The sequence below is a fragment of the Stomoxys calcitrans genome, chromosome 5 (assembly GCF_963082655.1).
Source record: "Stomoxys calcitrans chromosome 5, idStoCalc2.1, whole genome shotgun sequence".
Classification (NCBI taxonomy): Eukaryota; Metazoa; Arthropoda; class Insecta; order Diptera; family Muscidae; genus Stomoxys; species Stomoxys calcitrans.
In genome coordinates, this window is record NC_081556.1 from 151,591,798 (window position 1) to 151,616,223 (window position 24,426).

General features: G+C 38.3%; 1 protein-coding gene across 1 annotated transcript in view; it reads right to left on the reverse strand.

Moving 5' to 3' along the window:
- LOC106091870 (retinal homeobox protein Rx) overlaps positions 1–24,426 on the reverse strand; it is a 143,678-nt gene that overhangs the window by 84,931 nt on the left and 34,321 nt on the right. Inside the window, exons 3-4 of the mRNA XM_059369974.1 lie at positions 13,538–15,106; positions 10,512–10,678 (exon numbers count right to left, since the gene is read on the reverse strand). Of these exons, the coding sequence (XP_059225957.1) occupies positions 10,512–10,678; positions 13,538–15,106 (1,736 nt within the window). The remainder of the gene's footprint in view (positions 1–10,511; positions 10,679–13,537; positions 15,107–24,426) is intronic.

Consider the following 24,426-nt stretch of genomic DNA (forward strand, 5'->3'; position numbering starts at 1 on the left):
GACCATAACCTGATATAGCTGCCATATGAACCGATCTGTGGATCTTGAGTTCTTGAGCCTCTACAGTGGGAAATTCGTATCCAATTTGGCTGAAATTTAGCATGAGGTGTTTTGTTACGACTTTCAACAATTGTACTAAGAATAATTCAAATCGGTCCATAACCTAATATTGCTGCCATATAAACCGATCTGTCGATCTTGACTTCTTGAGCCTCTACAGGGAGGAATTCTTATCCGATTTGGCTGAAATATTGCATAATATGTTTTGTTATGACTTCCAACAACTGTATTAAGAATGGTTCAAATCGGTCCTAAACCTGATATAGCAGCCATATAAACCGATTTGGGAATCTTGACTTCTTGAGCCTCTAAAGGGCGCAAGTATTTCCCGATTTGGCTAAAATTTTGTACAACGGCTTCTCTCATGACCTTTAACATACGTGTCGAATATGGCATGAATCGGTTTATAGCCTAATACAGCTCCCTTATAAACCGATCTCCCTATTTTACTTCTTCAGCCCCTAAAGTGCGCAATTCTTACTATTGGGTTGCCCAAAAAGTAATTGCGGATTTTTTAAAAGAAAGTAAATGTATTTTTAATAAAACTTAGAATGAACTTTAATCAAATATACTTTTTTACATTTTTTTTTCTAAAGAAAGCTAAAAGTAACAGCTGATAACTGACGGAAGAAAGAATGCAATTACAGAGTCACATGCTGTGAAAAAATTTGTCAACACAATGACTTCTACTATGGTCACCAATATTCAATTCAATTATGGTCCGAAATGAACCATTTCTTGGTATTGTTCCAATAACATAGCTATTCTTTTATTTTATCTTTTGTTTGCCTAAAAAGACATACCGTGGCACGAACTCGACAAATGTGATCCGTGGTGGAGGGTATATAAAATTCGGCCCGCTTTTACTTGTTTGAATCTCATACTGTCCCGATCGCTCGACTTTTATTTTTGGGTAGTACTTTTGGGGTAAGGGGAAGGGTCCGCCCCCCTCCCGATATCAAAAAATTATATAGCCTATGTTTCCTTTCAGACTCCTCCAGACTGCACAATCTGTGAAATTTTCAAGGTAAACGGTTCAGCCGTTTTTGAGTCTATAGGGAACAAACAAACTAACCGGTAAACCCCAATTGAATTTTACATATAAGATTTAAACATTTTGCTTTAGAAATACCCATAACCTTAAATCTTTTTATTGACAACTTACAGTCGTTTACGCGGTCTTGACTATCTTGTAAAACTGATTTCCATATCTTATTTGACAAATTTGCTTAAATTGAACAAAATTCTTGCAACTGCTCTATCAAAGCATTAATTTTCTATTAAATTATCTGCGAAAGACAAAAATTTATTGTCCTGTTAGCCATTTTTCCAATAAAGTGCTCCATTGTTAAATTAACTTAGCAAATTGTAGCAACAATAATAATTTATTACACAAAATGTTAGCTTTCCCATTGGAAAATCTATTAAAATGTAATTTCATTTCACATTGTGCTCTTTGGGGTTTTGTAGAAAAAAAAATCCCAGAAAATAAATGTTGAAATTGTGCACAACTAAAACCAATCAAAACTTTTTAAACAAACATTTAACAAATCTATTTCATCGAAACAGAAAAAAGAGACAAACTAAAAAATAAAAAAAACTCCAACAAACCCCAAGCTCATCACAATCATTGTGGCAAAACAAAAAACGAACGAAAGCCAAACCACTGCTTTAGCCACAAAGAAGAGAAATACAATTGAATGTCACACAAAACAACCTCAATTGCCATGAATACAACAAACTATACGAAAGTCAGAGGGAAAAGTTTAGAAGAACTTTGTCGGGGACTAGAGCCTTACGGCCTCTTCCACCTCAGCATACCTTTTGTAACTTTAACCACCCTTCGAGGCCATGCGATTTTACTGCAAAAATTTGACATAATTTGAATATAGCGTCAATTTGACAAAGTGACATTTAAGGGCTGTACCCTTGTAATATCCAAAATAAAACAATCTTTGATAAGGTAAATTTATGAAAAAGAGCGAAATAAGCCCCATACAAAATCACATAGAAATATGACTAACGAAGGGAGGTCTGCTTGCGTTGCCTTACTGGCAGAGGGAAAACCAAAATCAAATTTTCATTTCGTTGTTTTAGGTACATAAACATACGAGGGCGGTCCCAAAAGTTGTCGACCTAACAAAGAAAACCCAACCATGTGGGAAAAATTTTCTTTATTTCCCCTTCCTCCCATGGAAACCCTCCCCCGATACACTTTTTCCAGCAATTTTCAATAGCATTGACATCCCGTTCGCAGTAATAACTGTGAGTCTGCTCAAAATAGCCACAAGCCGCAACTTCCAACTCTTCATTAATGTCAAATATTTTACCGCCAAGCCATTATTATACCCACCACCATAGGATGGGGGTATACTAATCTAGTCATTCCCCCAAAGGGCCATATGCGTTCAGATTTAGATATATCTCCCATAAAAACCTATCTCCCGATTTGACTTCTTAAGCCCTTGGAAACCGAAATTTTTGTCCGATTTGCCTCAAATTTTGCATATGGTGTTCCGTTATAACTTCCAACAACTGTGCCAAGATATCGGTCGAACGCGTAGAGCTAGCACAGATACATTAAATCGATGTAGATCGTTGGGGATTGCAAATGGGCCATATCGGTTCAGATTTAGATATATCTCCATATAAACCGATCTCCCGATTTGACTTCTTAAGCCCTTGGAAACCGTAATTTTTGTCCGATTTGCTTCAAATTTTGCATATGGTGTTCCGTTATAACTTCCAACAACTGTGCCCAGTACAGTCTAAATAGGTCTATAACCTGATATAACAACAAAGCAAAAAAAATTGTGCCCATTAACATTCAACTAAGGAACAGGGGAAAACTTCTCATATATCAAAGACTGTAGTCCGATTCAACTTTAAGCTCAATGATAAGGGACCTCCTTTCTATAGCCGAGTCCGAACGGCGTGCCGCAGTGCGACACCTCCTTGAAGAGAAATTTTACATGGCATAGTACCTCACAAATGTTGCCAGCATTAGGAGGGGAAAACCACCGCTGAAATTTTTTTCTGATGGTCTCGCCAGAATTCGAACCCAGGCGTTTAGCGCGTCATAGGCGGACATGCTAACCTCTGCGCTACGGTGGCCTCCTGCAATTAGTATAACCTGATATAGCTCCCCTATAAACCGATCTCCCGATTTTACTTCCTGAGCCTCTGGAAGCCGCAAGTTTTGGCCGATTTGGCTTAAAATTTGCACATGGCGTTTGGTTTCGACTTTCAACAACTGTGCCGAGTACAGTCAAAATTGGTCTTTAACCTGATATAGCTTCCATATAAACCGATCTCCCGATTTTACTTCCTGAGCCCCTATTTTTTTCCTATTTAGCTTAAAATTTGTAGGTAGAGTTTTCTTTTGACTTCCAACAACTGTGCAAAGTACGGTCCAAATAGGTCACTAACATAATATAGCTCCCATAGAAACCCATCTCCCGATTTGATTTCTTGAGACCTAATAAGCCGCATTTTTAGTTCTATTTGGCTGAAATTTTGCATGAAGTATTCCATTTCGACTTCCAACAACTGTACCAAGTATGGTCCAAATCAGTCCATAACCTGATATAGCTCCCATATAAACCCGTCTCTGGATTATCCTTGTTCGGTTCCTAGAAGCTTTAATTTTTGCTGGTTTGACAGAAATTTGGTATGTAGAATAAAAATGCTACTCTACAACTGAATTTATTTTGTGTAAATTTTTAGCAGAATCCATGGTGGTGGGTTTCCAAGATTAGCCCGGCCGAACTTAAGTCGATCTAGCCTTGTCCGTCCGTCCGTCTGTCTGTCGAAACCACGCTAACTTTCGAAGCAGTAAAGCTAGCCGCTTGAAATTTTGCACAAATACTTTTTATTAGTGTAGGTCGGTTGGGATTGTAAATGGGCCAAATCGGTGCATCTTTTGATATAGCTGCCATATAAACCGATCTTGGGTCTTGACTTCTTGAGCCTCTAGAGGGCTCAATTCTCGTCCAATTTGATTGAAATTTTGCAAGTGGTGTTTTGGTATCACTCCCAACAACTGTGCTAATTATGGTTCAAATCGGCCCATGTCTTGATATAGCTGCCATATAAACCGATCTTGGATCTTGACTTCTTAAGCCAATAGAGCACGCAATTCTCATCCGATTTGACTGAAATTCTGCATGAGGAGTTCTGTTATGACTTCCAATAACTGTGCTTAGTATGGCGTAAATCGGTCAATAACCTGATATAGCTGCCATATAAACCGATCTGGGATCTTGATTTCTTGAGCCTCTAGAGGGCGCAATTCTTCTCCGATTTAAAATAAATTTTGTACAACGGCATCTCTCATGACCTTCAACTTACGTGTCTAATATGGTCTGAATCGATCAATAGCTTGATGCAGCTCCCATATAAACCTATCTCCCGATTTTGCTTCTTGAGCCCCTACAAGGCGCAATTCTTATTCGAATGAACTGGAATATTACACAATGACTTCTACAATGTTCAGCATTCATTTATGGTCCGAATCGATCTATACCTTGTTTTTATTATAAAATTTTCTCAGTGTATACAAATAAAATTTTCTCAGTGTATACAAAAATCTTTTTTTTTCATTTTTTCCAGTGCATCAAAAACACATTTTGTATCCTGCAAACAACAAAAACTAATAATCTGTGGCTTTCTACATCCCCCGTCGAAAAATCGTTGCATTGTGCCGCTAAAACTCCATGCAGGCAGACACTCTTCCAAAAAAAGGGGTTATGGATAAGTAGAAGTGGGGAAAAAGGTTGAAATTTTTTTGGTTTCAAACTTGGTGTGCCATATTAAGGCATTTTATGTTTTTTGCTCGTTACAGCGCTCTACTCTCTCTCTCCCTTCAGTTACTTTGGCTTGATAATGTTTAGTCAATAAAAATGATTTGTCAAATCACGAAATTTGATACAACAAAAACCGCGAAAACAAATTACGCCACCACTGAGAGACACAGCGACATCTAGCTATGATGCATAGATAGAAAGGGTAAAGGGAACGAAACCGGCAGCAACAAGAACATCAATGGGTTAAACTTACTTTAGTCATGGTAAATTGGAGTTGAAGTGAAGTTGAAGTGGAAATTGAAATTTTAAAGGGAAATAAAAGGCTTTTTGGGTGCTTTACAAACAGAGGAAGAACTCAAAAAGCTGGATGTAGAAAATTCAAATTCAAAAATTCTTGCCGAACACAAAGATAATCAATGCCATTATGAAAGATTCTTCTTGTCATCAAAGTTGAGAAATGATGCCATATGACAATTTAAAGCCACCAATGACCTCAAACTCCTGGGTTTAAATCCCGATTACAGAAAAACATCACAAAAGTTTGCAGCGGTGTTTATCCCCTTACTAATGCTGGCTAAATTTGTGAGGTGTCCCGCCATGTTAAAACTTCACTACCAAGTGGTGCCGCTATGCGGCGATCTGTTCGGACTCGGCATAAAAAAGTAGGCCCCTTATGATTTCGCTTAAACATTAATCAGACTCCCCCCATTGACATGAGAGAAGTATCCCCTATTGCTAAATTTAATGCTCTTCGGAAATTAAGTATTATTTAGTATGTCAATTTAAAGCAGAAGATGGTGTGCGAAGCCTCTGGAGTGATGTGTTGGGCATACTAACTCATCTGAACATGGCTTATGTTTTTGTGTACCTACTAAACAATTTATAATAGTGTATTTGTGTCCAAGGTTATAAAGAATCACCTCTACAAGGGCCCTTACAAAGAGTAACCTTGCACTCGAAATCAGAAAAGACCCAAATATAGAAGGCGTACGATTTTTCTTCTTGACAATCTTGACAATTGTTCACTAATAATGAACTGCTTGAGTAATTTTTTCATACTAATTTTATATTAAAACATATTTTCGACGTCTGATAAGCTACCGTTATCGTGTATTAGTTGTTTATATAAATCGTGGAAAGACGACCATTCTTCCACTTTACCATAAAAATCGGGTATTTTTATTTCCGCTAGTTTAATGGGATTTCGTATGCCGGTTACTCGTGTTCTTATAAACTTGTCCTTACTCCTGTTATTCTCTATCCAAGCCAAAGTTATTGTAGAGTCACTCCAACCATAAACTTCCAAATCCGCTTTGACCACATTAACGATTTTTCTCAAGAGCCTCGCCAGTAAAAAGGCTGCACAAAGCTCTAGTTTCGGAAGAGTCTTCTTGTTTTTAATTGGGTTCACTTTACTTTTAGCAGCGAGCAAAGCCACTCCTTTTCCAGTTTTAACATACACTACGCCTGCATATGCCTTCTCAGATGCATCTGCAAATCCCAAAATTTGTATTTTATTGGTGGACGAAGTATTCAGCCATCTAGGTATATGGTTATTATCCGCGGAATATCAACCACTGTGATATTCCATGTTCAAAGCATTTGCTTGAACAACAATTTTGTCAGTACCGCCATTCAGAAGCTCGTACGGATGATTATTCAACAACAGCCATACTCATCAGGCCTACAAATAATCATCCTTTCTGCGAAAATCTGAGCAATGAGAAAGATCTTAAAAGTTATGTTAGTTTACTTTGAGGTATGCAATATCTCCAATAGTTTCAAGGATACTCGACTGTAAATTTATATTTTTTTATTTTTTTTTTTTTTTTTTGGAATTTTTGATGAAAAGTATTTTTTAATTCATACGTCTTACTTTAACTTACTTTAATACTTTAACATTCTTTTTCGTTTGTCAAGAAGACAAAACAAAATGCTCATGTCGGGCAAAGACGATTTTAAAAACGGGTTTTTCTTATCATTTGGTGAAAAAAAATATTTGTTGTGTTTAGGGGACATATGAAGTAGAATAAACATTACCCCGAACAGGGTTTCTGGACTTTGCGCTTTGAGAACTCGAGGGGTTTCACTTAAAACACATCCACAATATATCCTCTATACAAAACAAAAAGGAAAATGTAGGTCAATAAGGCAATTTTTTTCAAAAAAAAAAAAAAAAATAGTCAGCGAAAATATTTTTTTTTTTTTACCAAAAATTGCAAAAAAATTAATTTTTTCACATTCCGTTTATATTACCTCGAAAATTATATATATTCTTGATCGTCTAGACGTTCTGAGTTGATCTAGCAATGTCCATCAGTCCGTCCGTCTGTCGAAATCACGATAGCGGTCGAAGGCGTAAAGCTAGCCCCTTTAAATTTTGCACTCATACTTGATATTGATGTAGATCGTAGTGAATTGCAAATGGGCCATATCCGTTTAGATTTGGATATAGCTTCCATATAAACGGATCTCCCGATTTGACTTCTTGCGCCCCTGGAAGACGCAATTTTTGTCCGATTTGGCTGAAATTTTGCATATAGTGTTTGGTTATGACTTCCAACAACTGTGTCAAGTACGGTCCAATTCAGTCCATAACCTGATATAGCTCCCATATAAACCGACCTCCCGATTTGACTTCTTGAGCCCCTGGACAACGCAATTTTTGTCCCATTTGAATGAAATTTTGCATGTAGTGTTATGTTATGACTTCCAACAACTGTGTCAATTACTGCCCAAGTTGGTCTATAACCTGATATAGCTCCCATATAAACCGATCTCCCTATTTGACTTCTTGAGTCCTTGCAAGCCTTATTTTTCGTCCGATTTGGCCGAAATTTTACACTTGGAGTTCTGTTGAGACTTTTGTCAACTGCGCCAAGTACGGTCCAAATCGGTCTATAACCTGATATAGCTCCCATATAAACCGATCTCGCGATTTGACTTCTAGAGCCCTTACAAGCCGCAATTTTTACCGATTTGGCTGAAGTCTTGAATTTAGTGTTCTGCTTAGACTTTCAACAACTATGCCATGTATGGTTCAAATAGGTCTTTAACCTGATATAGCTCCCGTATAAACCGATCTCGCGATTTGACTTCTTCAGCACTTACAAGCCGCAATTTTTGTCCGATTTGGCTAAAATTTTGCATATAATGATCTGTTAAGACTTTGAACCACTGTGCCAAGTACAGTCTGAATCGGTCTATAATCCAATGAGGGCATACTAATCTAGTCATTTCGTTTGTAACACCTCGAAATATTCGTCCAAGACCCAATAAAGTATATATTTACTTGATCGTCTCGACGTTCTGAGTCGATCTAGCCAAGTCCGTCCGTCCGTCGAAATCACGATTATGGTCGAACGCACAAAGCTAGTCGCTTGAAAGTTTGCACAGATACTAAATATTAATGTAGGTCGTTGCAGATTCAAATATAGCTCATATATATATAAATCGATCTTCCGATTAGACTTCTTGAGCAGTAAAAAAGGGCAATTTTTGTCCGATTTGGCTGAAATTTTGAATGTAGTGTTCTGTTATGCATTTCAACAACTGTGCCAAGTACGGCCCTGAGCTAATAGAGCTCATATATAAACCGATCTTCCGATTTGACTTCTTGAGTCTTTACAAGTCTCAATTTTTGTCCGATTTGGCTGAAATTAAGCATGCGGTATTCTGTTATTACTTCCAATCACTGAACCAATTACGGTTCAAACCGATCTATAACCTTGTATAGCTCCCATGTAAACCGGCCTTTCCATTAAACTTGTTCCGTTCCCAGAAGCTTTAATTTTTGCTAGTTTAACAAAAGTTTGGTATGCAGAATATGGTGGTGGGTTCCCAAGATTCGGCCCGGCCGAACTTAGCACGCTTTTAGTTGTTTGACTTCTAATCTCCAATTCAAATCGTGCATCAACATGAAAATGGAACTACAAATGCCTTCGTAAATCGCAAAATACGAAGCAAGCCTCGGCCGAAATTCCAAAAAAATTTATATTTAAAGTCGAATATGTTCGAAACCTTTTTTCCAACCAAGTAAAAAATAGATTTTTTAATCCAGACCACAAATGAAACTTGGCAGTCGGAACAATTTTTCGAAATGGCAAGGTGGCCAGCTTTAGTGACCTGCCAAGAGGCACATGAAAATTTTGAAATATCATTTTGATACCACCTCAGCGTTAACCGTTTCAAATGTTAAAAGGGTTATCTCCATCCGCTCTCAAATGCTCTATGTTTTACTATTTTTTTTTTTTTTGATTCTATCCCACTGTCCAAAGTCTCATCATTTTTCCCAAACACTGTAACTTGCTATATCAATTCTGCATAAGTGCTCTCATAGTCCTATGTGATTCGTTATGATACCGAGAGTCATACTGCTTCCGACTTTCTCTCATAAATAGTGTCGCCTACTCACCATCCGGATCCCCGAATACAATTTTTGTCGTTCTACCGACCGTTTATCTATATTTGCCCTATCCATTGGTAGCTCATAGGTCTTTTAAGCAACTTTTTCGACTCACCGTCGACTTTTAGTGAAGATCGCACGTAGAGAGGGGAGACATTTACTTTACACCTAGGATCGTTGGTATTGAAAGAAATGATCATTAGTATAGAAAAAAGGTTCACCAAAAATTCCCATCCAAAAATTGGGGTTTTATGTGAGCAATTTATTAAATAAATGTTCTATTTGATAAGAGACAGTTCAATACAAAAGTTGAATAGACTTTAAAAATTATTTTCCAAAATATTTTCCTTCGCAATTTCACATCGCTTCCCTCATTATCTCTATTCCTCCTTTTTCACTTCCCAATAGAAATCATGTCTTTAAAATTTTTTGTTAGTTCCCACAAAATACTTTTATTTCAAAGCCAAAAGAATGTAAAATTCATGTCGTAACAATTTACGTAGCTCTTTGCCACTTTTTAACCCAAAAAAAGAGGAAGTCTCTGCGTTTGCCACTCAACCAAAATTTATGGTAACAAATTTCTTGTCAGTATTTTAGGGGTAAAAGTTTTTCAGCGTAGACAACACCCCCATCCAAGCTGAAGAGTTATGAAAGACAGCAAATGCCTGGCCTTAACAAATTGAGACATAAATTGTGGTGCGTTGCATTTTTTGGTGAAGTCATTCACAGTGAGTAGCGAATATTTGGCAAGTTGGCCAAATATTTCATAAATCACATAAATATCGCAGAAATTGTAAGCAAGCAAATACAAGTATAAGTTGTAAGCATATTTCCAAAGAATTTATATGCAAATTTTCAAGTTTTTTTTTTTTGTATTTATTTTCTGTTCATACCTCTGGCAAATTTGGCAGACCCCAAAAAGTATAAAACGCATAAATCTTTGTCTAGTTTTTTCTTCTTTTTCTTTTACCTAAAGAATGTAGCTACCAGGCATGTGCATTTTTATTAGGAATTTTTATGTATCCTTTGGTCGTATAATTTTTATTCAACACTTAATTTAAACTGATTGAACTTAATTCGTTTGTGATAATAAATTGTAAAAGGAAATTGCTTAATTTCCTTTATGTTTGGCTCCCCTTTAAAGAATTAGAAAAACCATAATTTATGCTGTTTTTCTGCTCTGTCATTGTTCCCCCTTTCAATTCCATTTGTGCGATTTTGTGTTTCAGTTCGAAACTTACCTGTACACGAACTTCGGGCAGGTTTACTTTCATCGCCAACTCTTCCCTGGAATAGACATCAGGATAATGGGATTTTTCAAAGGCTCTTTCCAATTCATGCAGTTGATATGTTGTAAAGGTGGTGCGATTGCGACGATGTTTCTTTTTCGAACAATTATCATCTTGACCTGAAATAGGGAATTTGAGGGTAAGTTAATTAGGACAATATCAACAATTGGAAATTGAAAGTTAAAACAAGTAAAAGCGTGTTTAGTTCGGCCGGGCCGAATTTTGGGAACCCACCACCATGGATCCTGCTAAAATTTATACAAAATAAATTTAGTTGGAGGGTATAATTTTATTCTACATTCCAAACTTCTGTCCAATCAGCAAAAATTAAAGTTTTTAGAAGCCGAACAAGGATGATCGAGAAAGCGGTTTGCATGGGAGCTTCATCAGGTTAGGACTGATTTGAACCGTATTTGGCACGGTTGTAAAATAGTAACTTAGTACAGCATGCAAAATTTCGGCCAATCGGTAGCGGTTTCTAGGGGCTTATAAAGTCAAGTCGGGAGATCGGTTCACATGGGAGTTATATCAGATTATAGACCGGTTTGGAATGTACAGCCACAGTTGTTGGAAGTCATAAAAGAACACTACATGCTCAATTGCGGTTTATATGGGAGCTATAACAGGTTGTAGACCGATTCGCACCGTACTTGGCACAAATATTAGAAGTCACAGCAGAACACTTCAAGCAAAATTTAGAGATCGGATAAAAATTGCAGCTTCTTGGGGTTCGAGCAGTCAAATCGGGAGATCGGTTTATATTGGAGCTATATTAGGTTATAGACCGATTTGGACCGTACTTGGTACAGTTTTTGGAAGTCATTACCAAACACTATATGCAAAATTTCAGCCAAATCGGACAAAAATTGCGGCTTATAAGGGCTCAAGAAGTCAAATCGGGAAATCGGTTTATATGGGAGCTATATCAGGTTATAAACCGATTTGGACTGTACGTTTCACATTTGTTGAAAGTCATAACAGTACAAGACGTGCGAAATTTCAGCCAAATCGCACATAAATTGCGGCTTCCAGGGGCTCAGGATGTCCAATCGGGAGATCGGTTTATATTGGAGCTATATCGAAATTTAAACTGATATGGGCCATTTGCAATCCCCAATGACCTACATCAATATTAAGTACCTGTGCAATATTTAAAGTGGCTAGCTTTACGCGTTCGACCGCAATCGTGATTTCAACAGACGGACGGACATGGCTAGATCGACTCAGAAAAAGTCACTCAAAGAACGTAGCAAACGATCTTTGATTGACTTTTTCAAATATATACATCTACAGATACAGATGAACCGTACTTGTCATGACTGTTAGAAGTCATTAAATATAACCACGGTTATAATTTCAGCCAAATAATTGCGCCATCTAGGGGCTCAAGAAGTCAAATTGGCGATCGGTTGATGTGAGAGCTATATAAGTTTATAAATCTATTTGAACCAAGAAAGTTTCAGCCATTGGACCATTCTTGTCATAGTTATTGGAAGTCAAAACAAAACAACCTGTGTCCAATCGAATAAGATTTGCGCCCTCTAGAGGCTCAAATAGTCAAGATCCGATATCGGTTTATATGACAGCTATATCAGATTATGAACCGATTTGAACCATTCTTGTCATATTTATTGGAAGTCGAAACAACTTTTGAAAAATTTCCGTCAAATCGAATAAGAATTGCGCCCCCTAGAGGCTCAAGAAGTCAAGGGCCGAGATCGGATATATGACAGCTATATAAAGTTATGAACCAATTTGGATCATTCTTGTCACGATTATTTGATGTTAAATCAAACCACCTCATCCAAATTGGATAAGAATTGGGCATCTAGAGGCTCAAGAAATCATGATCCGAGATTGGTCTACATGGCATCGACATCAGGTAATGTACGGATTATAACCATTCTTGGCTCAGTTATAAGAAGTCAGAACAAAACAATCCGCAATTACTTTTTGGGCAACCCAATAAAATTTCAGCCAAAGTGGATAAGAAGTACGCCCTGTATAAGCTCGAGATGTCAAAACCCAATATCGGTTTATATGGCAAATGCAAATTTCCCCATTAACATTGCGTTAGGGAACAGGGGCAAACTTCTCATATATCAATGAGTACTGTCCGATTCAATTTTAAGTTTTATGATAAGGGGCCTCCTTTTTATAGACGAGTCCCCAAGGCGTGCTGTAGTGCGACAGCTCTTTGGGGAGAAGTTTTTACCTGGAAAAGTACCTCACAATTGTCGCCAGTGTTTGAAGGGGATAACCACCGCTGAAAAATGTTTTTCTGATGTTCACGTCAGTATTCGAACCCAGGCGTTCAGCGTCATAAGCGGATATTCTAACCTTTTTGCTACGGTGGCCTTCGTGGCAGCTATATTAAAACATGGACCAATATAGCCTACTTACATTGAAGTGTTGGAGCCTTTTCATCGTATTTCATAACAGATTTTTTCAAAATTTTGCACAGTGTCTTCTTTTAGGACCTTTACAATGTATATGTGTATGGTTACTGAGTTTTAATGATTTTATTACCCATCTGAAAACCTCTGCCCAATTCCATAAAAATTGGTTCAGAATTAAATATTGCGTTCATAGAGTGGTATTACACAATTTCGATTAATATGGTAGGTGTAGGTTGTTATATAGTCGGCCCCTCCTAACTTTTGCCTTTCCTTACTTTTTTCGTTATGTACACCTTGCTGGATATCAGAATCATTCCGTTTAGGAAAACATTCTGACCCTTAGGTCGATCCCCATGGCATACGACATCCCCAGGATCCCTTCGATCTATCTGTAGGTCTTAGCTCCAACAGCCATTTCAACTGTGGCCTTAGTGATGTGGCAGCAATACAAAACTGTTTTGATTTGTGTTTTTGGGTAATAAGGATCCAAACAAAAAGTTTTCTCACGTGGATTTAACTATCTCTGATATTTGGATTATTAAGCTTTATTAGATTTTGTAAATAAAAGTCATCACTCACCTTCATCATCACTTCCCGATGTGATCTTCTCGCCCTGTTCACTTGAATTGGTTTGATTGAGATCTTCACTGGAGGCACAACTGCCATTCATTAGACTGTCATTATCGTTTAGACGATCTTGTTGCTCACCATTGGCAACATTAGTGCCACCCGAACCACTGCCCATGGCCCCGCCAGAGCCAACTCCCGAACTCATGCGACCATAATCATCCAAATGTTTTGATTGATGTTGTTGTGATTGCATATGCGACTGGCCCCCTGAATGTTGTTCAGCATTGCCATTTACTCCAAAACTTTGCATATCCTCCAAAGAACGGGGTCTTACCACAGCATCAAATTGAGATTTCATGGAATAGTTATCCCTTCCCGAGCCACCATCGCAATTGCCATTCATTAGCGATGATTTGGAAAAGCCTTCTGTATCGTTGGTATTGTTGTTGTTGTTGTTGTTATTGTTGTTAAGGGAATTCATATCATCACAGTAGTTGGATTTTCTCTTGAGACCCGAGCCATTGCCAAAGTTATGCATGATAATGTGGGGCGATTGAGGTGAGGAGGTCACATCAATGTTATGACTGTCATTGAGATCATGAGGCTCCTCATCATCGGTAATGTCGGCATCGATTTCTCCACCATTCGATAGCGATGACATGGAACGTTCATCATAATCGTGTAGGGCTTGTGAGAGATGGGGAACAACGCCTCCTCCGCCACCACCACCACCACCACCACCATTAGCACTGTAAAAGGATGAAGCTGCCGCAGACATTTGATTAGCCATTGTAGAGGCCACCATTACAGCGGCTGCTGCTGTGGCCGAATTAACAGCTGCCGACGCTGATGATCCACTTGAACCAGACGATGACTTGGCAAATTTGTGATCATGTTGGGCCTGGGCATGTGCCGCCAAAGCGGCCAAGTGCTGTTGATGACTATGATAGACTCCCGACGTCTGGCCTAATGAAGGAGGCGTTGGTGGCGTTGTCTGTGGTGGCGTCATTGCATGCGAATTCAGATCACTGGCCTGCAATTGTGTCAAATTATTAGCTTCGACCATTTGATGCATAGAGTTCAGATAATCATTGCTAGACGCCATCGAAGGACTAATGCGATTGATGCCAACACCACCGCCGCCACCACCGCCTCCGACGCCATCTCTAAATTCATCTCTGTGTTCGGAAGGAGAATTATTGTTGTTATATGGGGAGTTTAGCATATGATGCGAATGCAGATGATGCGAATGATGGTTGCTGGTGGAGGCTGGAAATTGTTGCTGCTGATGTTGTTGATGATGATGCTGGAAATTCATTAAGGTATTGTGATAGCCTAGATGATGGGAATGTGTGGTGCCGCTATTATGATGTGGGTGATGCGGTGGCGGTGGACCCAAATGCATTGCGGCCGTAGCATTTGCACCACCACCACCACCGGTGGGTGAAGACAGGGAAAAGTTGGTATTGTTGCGTTGATGATGCTGCTGCATTAAGGTGGCCATATGATTATCCATGCTGCGTAATTGAGCCAAGGTTTTGTTGGCACAACGCAAATCGGTGGCATCATCCGAATCATCTGGAAAAGTAAAAAAAAAAAAATTTATAAAAATTATCGATTAATCCATCAAAAACAAGTAAAACGCATTTAGTTCGGACGTATCGAATTTTGGATACCATCCGCAGTGGATTTTTTATTCAAATATGGGTCGATGTGTTCACATTTGGTTCAGGAGTCGAGAAGCCTTATAAAGTCGTAATCTCAAATTTCTGTGAAATCCTGTAATGGAAATCGTTTAAGAACCAAAATCGGCACTTCAGTTGATATGGTAGCTATGTCCAAAAATTATGCGATCTACACCATATTCGCTTCGGATATCGGCGGCTCTTATCCTACTCACATTTCGAAATTTCAGTGAAATCGGGTAATAAATGAGGCTTATATGGGCTTAAAACCCTAAATTGGTACATCGGCAGCTCTATGTAAGTATAGCCCGATACACAGGAAAAAATAACTGTTAGAAAAAACCAACTACCAAATTTGTATGTGAAACTTTAAATTTTCAAACGGTCGGTCAAAAAAAAGATTTATTTAAACTTTTTTCATTAAACTCATTTTAGAAAATTCGTCATAAAAAAAAAATGAATTTCGTATCCAAAAAAAAAAAATTAATTTCGTATCCAAAAAAAAAAAAAAAAAATCATAAATAAGATGATGTCGGTATGGGTGCAAGACTACCAAACATGAGGTTATGAGTTCAATACTCTGCTGCACTAAAATTATTAAAATTTGTTTTTAAGGGTAATAGTGGAGAGTGGCAGAGGAAAACACGAGAGCAGTTGTAACACGAACGAGACAAGGCGACGCCACCCCGAACAAAGAAAACAAAAACAGCACCACCCGAAGCAAAGCACATGTGTTTACTGGTTGAATGGTTTTCTGTCTTGCTTATGGTTGTTGTTGTTATATGTTGGCTTGCAAAGAGTGTCTTTCAAGACCAAATGTGTACTTTGAGATTCAAAATAAATTGTTGCAGGAAAATTAACAAATTTCGTAGTCGTTTTTTTTCGACCAAAGTTGTTGTTTTTCAAAATTATCTTTATCTGTGTATAAACCATATACGGGTCGAATGGAAGGGTCAATAGTTTAACTCAAATGCAAATTTTGCCCCTGAACATTCAACTAAGGAACAGAGGCAAACTTCTCACATATCAATGAGTGCAGTCCGATTCAAGTTTAAGCTCAATGATAAGGAGACTCCTTCCGCAGTGCGACACCTCTCTGGAGAGAAGTTTTACATGGCATAGTACCTCAAAAATGTTGCCAGCATTAGAAGGGGAAAACTACCGCTGAAAATTTTTTCTGATGGTCTCGCCAGGATTCGATCCAAGCGTTCAGCATCATAGGCGGACATGCTAACCTCTGCGCTACGGTGGCCTCCATAAGAAGTATTTGTGAAAAATTTCAAGCGGATAGCTTTACTCCTTGGAAAGTTAGCGTGCTTTCGAAAGACAGACGGACGGACGAACGGACGGACAGACGGACGGACAAGGCTAGATCGACATAAAATGTCATGACGATCAAGAATATATATGCTTTATGGGGTCTCAGACGAATATTTCGAGGAAAATCAGTTTTTATACCCTCCAAAACTGATTTTCGCAGTTTCAACTCAACTTTGAAGGGATAAGTTGACATCCTTGGTTCCACCAGAACCCTGACAATGCCTATGCTCATCACCTAGTCAAGGGCTCAAATGTACACCTTACAAAGTTCGTAAAGATATCTAAATCCGTACAAAACTTACCCGCTTACCCCTTATACCCGTTTTTTATACCCTCCACCATAGGATAGAAGTTTATTAGTATCGCCATTCCGCCTGGAACACCTCGAAATAATGGCCTAAGTGTCTTTTGGCCCAAAATTTTGATAGTCTTGATATTATGAGTCGATCTAGCCATGTCTATCTGTAGTTCTGTTTGTCGAAAACACCACAACTTTCGAACGAGTAAAGCTAGTTTCTCGAAATTTCGCACAAATATTTCCTATTGATTTAGTTCGGTTGGGATAGTAATTGGGTCTAATTGGTCCAGTTTTAGATGCAGCTCCCATATAAACCTATCTTATGATTTTTTTTTTCTGGGGCCTCATATCTCGAATTTTCGTTTTCATAGTAAACAGGTAGATCTCTGCCTTTTCTAGGTTAAGCTTAAACACTATGAATATCAGCCAGTCTTATGGCGCTACTTGTTTAACTTATATCTTGTATGGTGCCACTCCAAACCCACTCCCTTACCGTTTTATTTCACTATATTCTCCTAAGACATTCAAAATCAAATGGTATCATTTGAAATCAATAACATATCAATTAATTTCTCACCATTAAGCCAATTATTGTTGCCTATGCAGGGCGATAAACATGAAATGTCCTAGTCTCGTGCACCTTGCAGCACAAGTCATGGAAATGGTAACAACACCCCCCCTATACCTCTACACATACCACATTTGAAAATCATCAAAATGCAATTACTCAACACAAAAATAATTATAGAGTTGGCTTAAAACTATTAATTGGATTCGAAGTTAAACAATGTAATTGCATACGAGCCTGCAAATGGAAAAGAAATGAAAGGAACTTCAGTCAGTTACATACAACAAACAGTAAAGCTCCTAATGGCTCAGGAAGCCAAAGGTAGGGAAATAACAGCAATAACTGCCACACAAATTGATTACAACTGGAAAAGTCAATTTGTTGTGGGACTTAAAGCTAGAGCCAACTATTTTTCGGAAGAATTCCCCTTAGAACTGTTCTCTGGGACATCATTAGCACCAGCCAAACAACCCACTAACCACTCACTAACCATTTTCCTCCCGGTTATACCACCGCTTGTCGCCTTGCCATAATTTGTAATGCTGGCATTCGATTGCAATGAAGTCTAATAGCTTTCTTGCATGTCACATGATACCCTCCTTTGGCCAGGTTAGTTTGATTTGCCATAACGTTCTTGCCAAATAATAATAAAAGGCTTACATACTTGGTGGCGGCTCAATAATATGTAATGGATTTCTCTCTCTCTCTCTCTCTCTCTCTCTCTCTTTCTCACTGTTCCTCCAATTATTGGGTGGCTTATTATAGTCGACGAATTGGGAGTTTGTTTTTGTTGTTTTTGATGGAAGCAGTTAAACTAATTTGTTATTTGGAGTAGAGTTTAAATTTCATTGAGGCAGGCGTTTTGAAAATTTTTATTATGCCACATTGTAAATATAAAACGGCGTCTAATTGAAAGTCATTTAGTAGTTGGTTCCAAAACAGGCAAACAATTATGAAAACGTTCATCATTGCTGAAGCAAATGCACTGGGAGAAATGGATGGAAAGAAATGTATGGCCCACAAAAGTGAAATTAAATGTATTTGATAGTCAAAGTTCAACAAAACTCAATTATCCGTAAAGGTCGATTTTAGAATTCCAGTTCAAGAATTCAGCCTCTAAAGTTGTCTTCCAATGATAGAAGCTTGTTTATTGTAAAGCGATACTCTTCCCCAAAGTACTAATACTGAACTAAGTGTACATACAGAGTGCACCAGGGAAACTTATATCGCTTCAATCATCTCCGAAATTTTGTGTGTTTTAAAAATTCAAGTAAGGGAAAAAATAAAAGCGGGCTAGTAATTGCGGATTTTTCATATAGTCAGCGTTGACAAATTTGTTCACAGCTTGTGACTCTGTAATTACATTCTTTCTTCTGTCAGTTATCAGCTGTTACTTTTAGCTTGCTTTAGAAAAAAGTGTAAAAAAAGTATATTTGATTAAAGTTCATTCTAAGTTTTATTAAAAATGCATTTACTTTCTTTTAAAAAATCCGCAATTACTTTTTGGGCAAACCAATAAAAGAAGCTTGTTTATTGTAAAGCGATACTCTTCCCCAAAGTACAAAAACTGAACTAAGTGTACATACTGAGTGCGCCAGGGAAACTTCAATCATCATCATCATCGCTTCAATCATCTCCGAAATTTTGTGTGTTTTGAAAACTCAAGTAAGGGGAAAGAAGTAAAAGCGTGCTAAGTTCAGCCGGGCCGAATCTTATATACCCTCCACCATTGATCGCATTTGTCGAGTTTTTTCCCGGTACCTCTTTTCAGACAAACAAAGGATAAAAGAAAAGAATTGCTATGCTAATTGAATTGAGAGTTGGAGACCACAGTAGAAGTCTATGTGTAAAATTTCATGGAAATTGAATAAGAATTGGGCCTTTTAGGGGCTCAAAAATAAAATAGGGAGATCGGTTTATGGGGGAGCTGTATTAGGATGAAGACCGATTCAGACCATATTTCACAGGTATATTGAAGGTCATGGGAGAAGCCGTTGTACAACATTTCAGCCAAATCGGATAATAATTACGCCCTCTTGAGGCTCAAGAGGCTCCCAGATCGGTTTAAGTGGCAGCTATATCACGTTATGGACCGATTTGAAACATATTTGGTACAGTTGTTTGAAGTCATAACGAAACAACTCATGCAAAATTTCAGCCAAATTGGATAGGAATTGCGCCCTCTTATGGGTCGAGAAGTCAAAACTCAAGATCGGTGTATATGGCAGCTATATCAGGTTATGGACCGATTTGAACCATATTTGGCACAGTTCTTGGAAGTCATAACAAAACGACTCACGCAAAATTTCAGCTAAATCGGATAGGAATTGCACCCTCTAGTGGGTAAAGAAGTCAAGACCCTAGATCGATTTATATGGCAGCTATATCAGGTTATGAACCGATTTGAACCATATTTAACACACTTGTTGGATATCACAACAGAATACGTCATGCAAAATTTCAGCCAAGTTGGATAAGAATTGCGCCCTCTAGCGGCTCAAGAAGTCCAGATTCAAGATCGGTTTATATGACAGCAATATCAGGTTATGAACCGATTTGAACCATATTTGGCACAGTTGTAAGACGTCATAATAAAACACATCATGCAAAATTTCAGCCAAATTGGATAAGAATCGTGCCCTCTAGCGGCTGAAGAAGTCAAGATCCCAGATCGGTTTTTATGACAGCTATGTCAGGTTATGGACCGATTTAAACCATATTTGGCACAGTTGTTAGACGTCATAATAAAACACCTCATGCAAAATTTCAGCCAATTCGGATATGGTTGTACCCTCTAGCGGCTCAAGAAGTCAATATCGCAGATCGGTTTATATGGCAGCTATATCAGGTTATGAAACGGTTGCAACCATACTCAGCACAATTGTTGGAAGTCATAATAAAACACCTCATGCAAAATTTCAGCCAAATCGGATGGGCGCAATTCTAGAGGCTCAAGAAGTCAAGACCCCAGATCGGTTTATATGACAGCTATGTCAGGCTATGGACCGATTTAAGCCATACTGGGCACAGTTGTTAGAATTCATAACAAAACATCTTATGCAAAATTTCAGCCAAATCGGATAAGAATTGCTCCCTGTAGAGGCTCAAGAAGTCAAGATCCCAGATCGGTTTATATGGCACCTACATCAGGTTATAAACCGATTGCAACCATACTCAGCACAGTTATTGGAAGTCATAATTAAACATCTCGTGCAAAATTTGAGCCAAATCGGATGATAGTTGCTCTCTGTAGAGGCTCAAGAAGTCAAGATCCCAGATCGGGATTATATGCCAGCTATACCACAACATGGACCGATATGGCCCATGTACAATCCCAACTGACCTACTAATGAAAAGTATTTGTGCAAAATTTTAAGCGGATAGCTTACTCCTTCAAAAGTTTGCGTGCTTTCGACAGACAGACGGACGGACGGACAGATTTACGGACAAACAGACAGAAGGACAGACGGACGGACAGTTCTAGATTTACTTAAAATATCATCACGATCAAGAATATATATAATTTATGGGGTCTTAGATGAATATTTCGAGTAGTTACATACAGAATGACGAAATTAGTATAACCCCATCCTATGGTGGGTGGTTTAAAAAACTCTATTCGTAGCCTTTTGTCACGAAACCAATTCGTAAAGCCTAATTTCTCTCTCAGTGTACCTTAGCATTTCATTTTATGTGACTTTGTTCATGTTATTATCTTTTTTGCTTTTTTTTTTACTAATTTGTGGTAATTTATGAGGATGTCCTTATGGGTTAAAACACAAACTAGTCTAGTTACAAATACACTCACACTCACACACACATAACGTACGTCTGTAATGTAGTTGTTAATTAAATAATAATTATAAGGTGTTTTGAGGTTATAGACAAACCACTTAAAATAAATTGAAAACCAAGGTCTGATTGAGGCTAATAGAAATTTCAAAAGTTTGGTTTTAATGATGTTGTCATGAAGTTAAATAAATAATAAAACGCATTAAGTTCGGCAGGGCCAAACCTTAGATATCCACCACCACATTTATATATGAGTAATCCACTCGCCTTTTTATGAGTACAAGACAGTAAATCGGGAGATCGGTCCATATGGCAGCTATATACAAATATGATCTGATCTAGACAAAATGTCAAATGGTCTAATCAAATATCAACAAAATTGAGTAATAAATGCGTCAAAGACAGCAAACCACGAGATCGGTCTATATGGTCGCTACATAGTCCAAACATAGCGCCATCTGCACATATATTGCACGAATATAGAGGGGCCTAATGTAACTCAAATTTATAATCATATTCCAAAAATTATAAATATTGAGATCGGTCTATATGGCATGGAGGCCAGCGTAGAGCAGAGGTTGGCATGCCTGCCTATGACGTTGAACGCCTGGGTTCGAATCCTGGCGAGACCATCAGAAAAATGTTCGCGGTGGTTTTCCCCCTTTTAATGCTGGCAACATTTGTGAGGAACTATGCCATGGAAAACTTCTCTTCAAAGAGGTGACGCACTGCGGCACGCCGTTAGGACTCGTCTATAAAAATGAGGTCCCTTATCATTGAGCTTAACACTTTAATGCACTCATTGATATGTGAGACGTTTGCAACTGTTCCTTAGTGGAATGTTCATGGACAAAATTTGCATTGCTATAGGACACTTACGTCCAAGTATGGTATGATTTTAAATAAACTGGCGAGTATGTCGAACGTTGTGACACAACTCACTGATCTAAATTTCGGCAAAGATGCACTTTATAGGCGAACCTACGATTTCACGGATATATGGTATGTAGACGTGGGTTGAACACAAGAACTCGAATCTGAGATCCGTTTTTGGGGCAAAGGCGAAAAGAGGCGAAGGCGAAAGGAGTGAAAATATCTCCACCCCCTTCGATGGAAAGTGGCCCAACATATTCTACATGGATATCAAACTAAAAGTTATAACGAGTAGATTACAAATATCTAATAATTGGACCCAGGAAGAACCTATGGGGCTTTGAAACCCCTAACCTTGGCAATATGGTTATCAAATTAAAGCAGTTGTAGAGTAAATTACTATGCATACAAACAAGCAGATCGCAGTCTTCTCTGGGTTTAAATTCAGACCCCTAGGATTATTTTTTTGTCCATAAGCAGGTTAAGTTCGAAGATGGGCTATATCGAACTATGTCTTGATATAACCCCCATATAGACCGATCCGCCGATTTAGGGTCCTAGGACCATAAAAGCCACATTTATTATCCGATTTTGCTGAAAGTTGGGACAATGAGTTGTGTTAGGCCCTCCGATATCATTCTTCAATTTGGCCCAGAACGGTCCAGATTTCCATATAGCTGCCATATAGACCGATCCGCTGATTTAGGGTCTTAGGCCCATTAAAGACATATTTATTATCCGAATTTGCTGAAATTTGGGACAGTGAGTTGTGTTATGCCATTCATCTGTCTTTTGCAAAACGCTACAGTCCTTAAAAGTAGAGATCTTGTGCTGAATCTGTGCAAGATTCTTTTTTTTGTCCATAAGCTGGTTAAGTCCGAAGATGGGCTATATCGGCCTTTATCTTTATATAGCCCCCATTTACACCGATCCTCTGATTTAGGGTCTTGGGCCCACGAAAGTCACATTTATTATCCGATTTTGCCGAAATTTGGGACAATGAGTTGTGTTAGGCCCTCCCATATCCTTCTTCAATTTTTCCCAGATCGGTCCAGATTTGGATATAGCTGCCATATAGACCGATCCGCCGATTTAGAGTCTTAGGCCCATAAAAGTCACATTTATTATACGATTTTGGTTAAATTTGGGACAGTGAGTTGCGTTAGGCCCCTTGACATCTTTCAGCAATTTGGCTCAGATCGGTCCAGATTTGGATATAGCTGCCATATAGACCGATCTCACGATTTAAGATTTTGGGCCCATTAAAGGCGCTTATGTTGTCCGATGTCGCTAAAATTTGGGACAGTTAATTGTGTTAGGCCCTTCGACATTTCTTTAATTTGGCTCAGATCGGCACAGATTTGGATATAGCTGCCATATAGACCGATCTCTCGATTTAAGGCTTTGGGGCCATAAAAGACACATTTATTGTCCGATGACCCTGAAATTTGGGGCAGTGAGTTGTGTTAAGCCCCTCGATACCCTTTTGCAATATGGCACAGATCGGTCCAGACTTGGATGTAGCCCCCATATTGACCGATCTCTCGATTTAGGGTCCTAGGCCCATAAAAGCCACATTTATTATTCGCTTTTGCTGACATTTGTGACAGTGAGTTCTGTTAGACCCTTCGACATCCTTCTTCAATTTGGACCAGATCGGTTCAGATTTGGATATAGCTGTCATATAGATCGATCTCTCGTTTTAAGGTTTTGGGCCCATAAAAGTCATATTTGTTGTCAGATTTCACCAAAAATTGGGACAGTGAGTTGTATTAGGCCCTTCGACATCCTTCATTAATTTGGCCCAGATCGGTCCAGATTTGGATATAGCTGACATAAAGATTTAAGGTTTTGGGCCCAAAAAAGGCGCATTTATTTTCAGATTTCGCCGAAATTTGGGACAGTGAATTGTATTAGGCCCTTCGACATCCTTCTTCAATGTGGCCCAGATCGGTTCAGATTTGGATATAGCTGCCATGCAGAACGGTATCTCAATTTAAAGTCTTGACCTCATAAAAGGCACATTTATAATCCGATTTCGTTGAAATTTGACACAGTAACCTATGTTAGGCTTTCCGACATCTGTCTCGTATATGGTTCAGATCGATCGATCGATTTTGCCTATTCTTATAGTTTTTGAAATAGATTTCTAATTGAATTTTTATTTTAAACATTAAAGTGAAATTGGTTATTGATTAACTGTGATTTTACAAATTTTGATATGCTTATACTCGTATATCCTCTGTCTTTCCTTTGATGTAAGTTTTTATTTTCAACCATTGATCAATCAACACAAGTTTGTGGCATCTTTCATTAATAAAATCACAAAAGATGTTCATTATCACAGGGATGTTTTATGTTT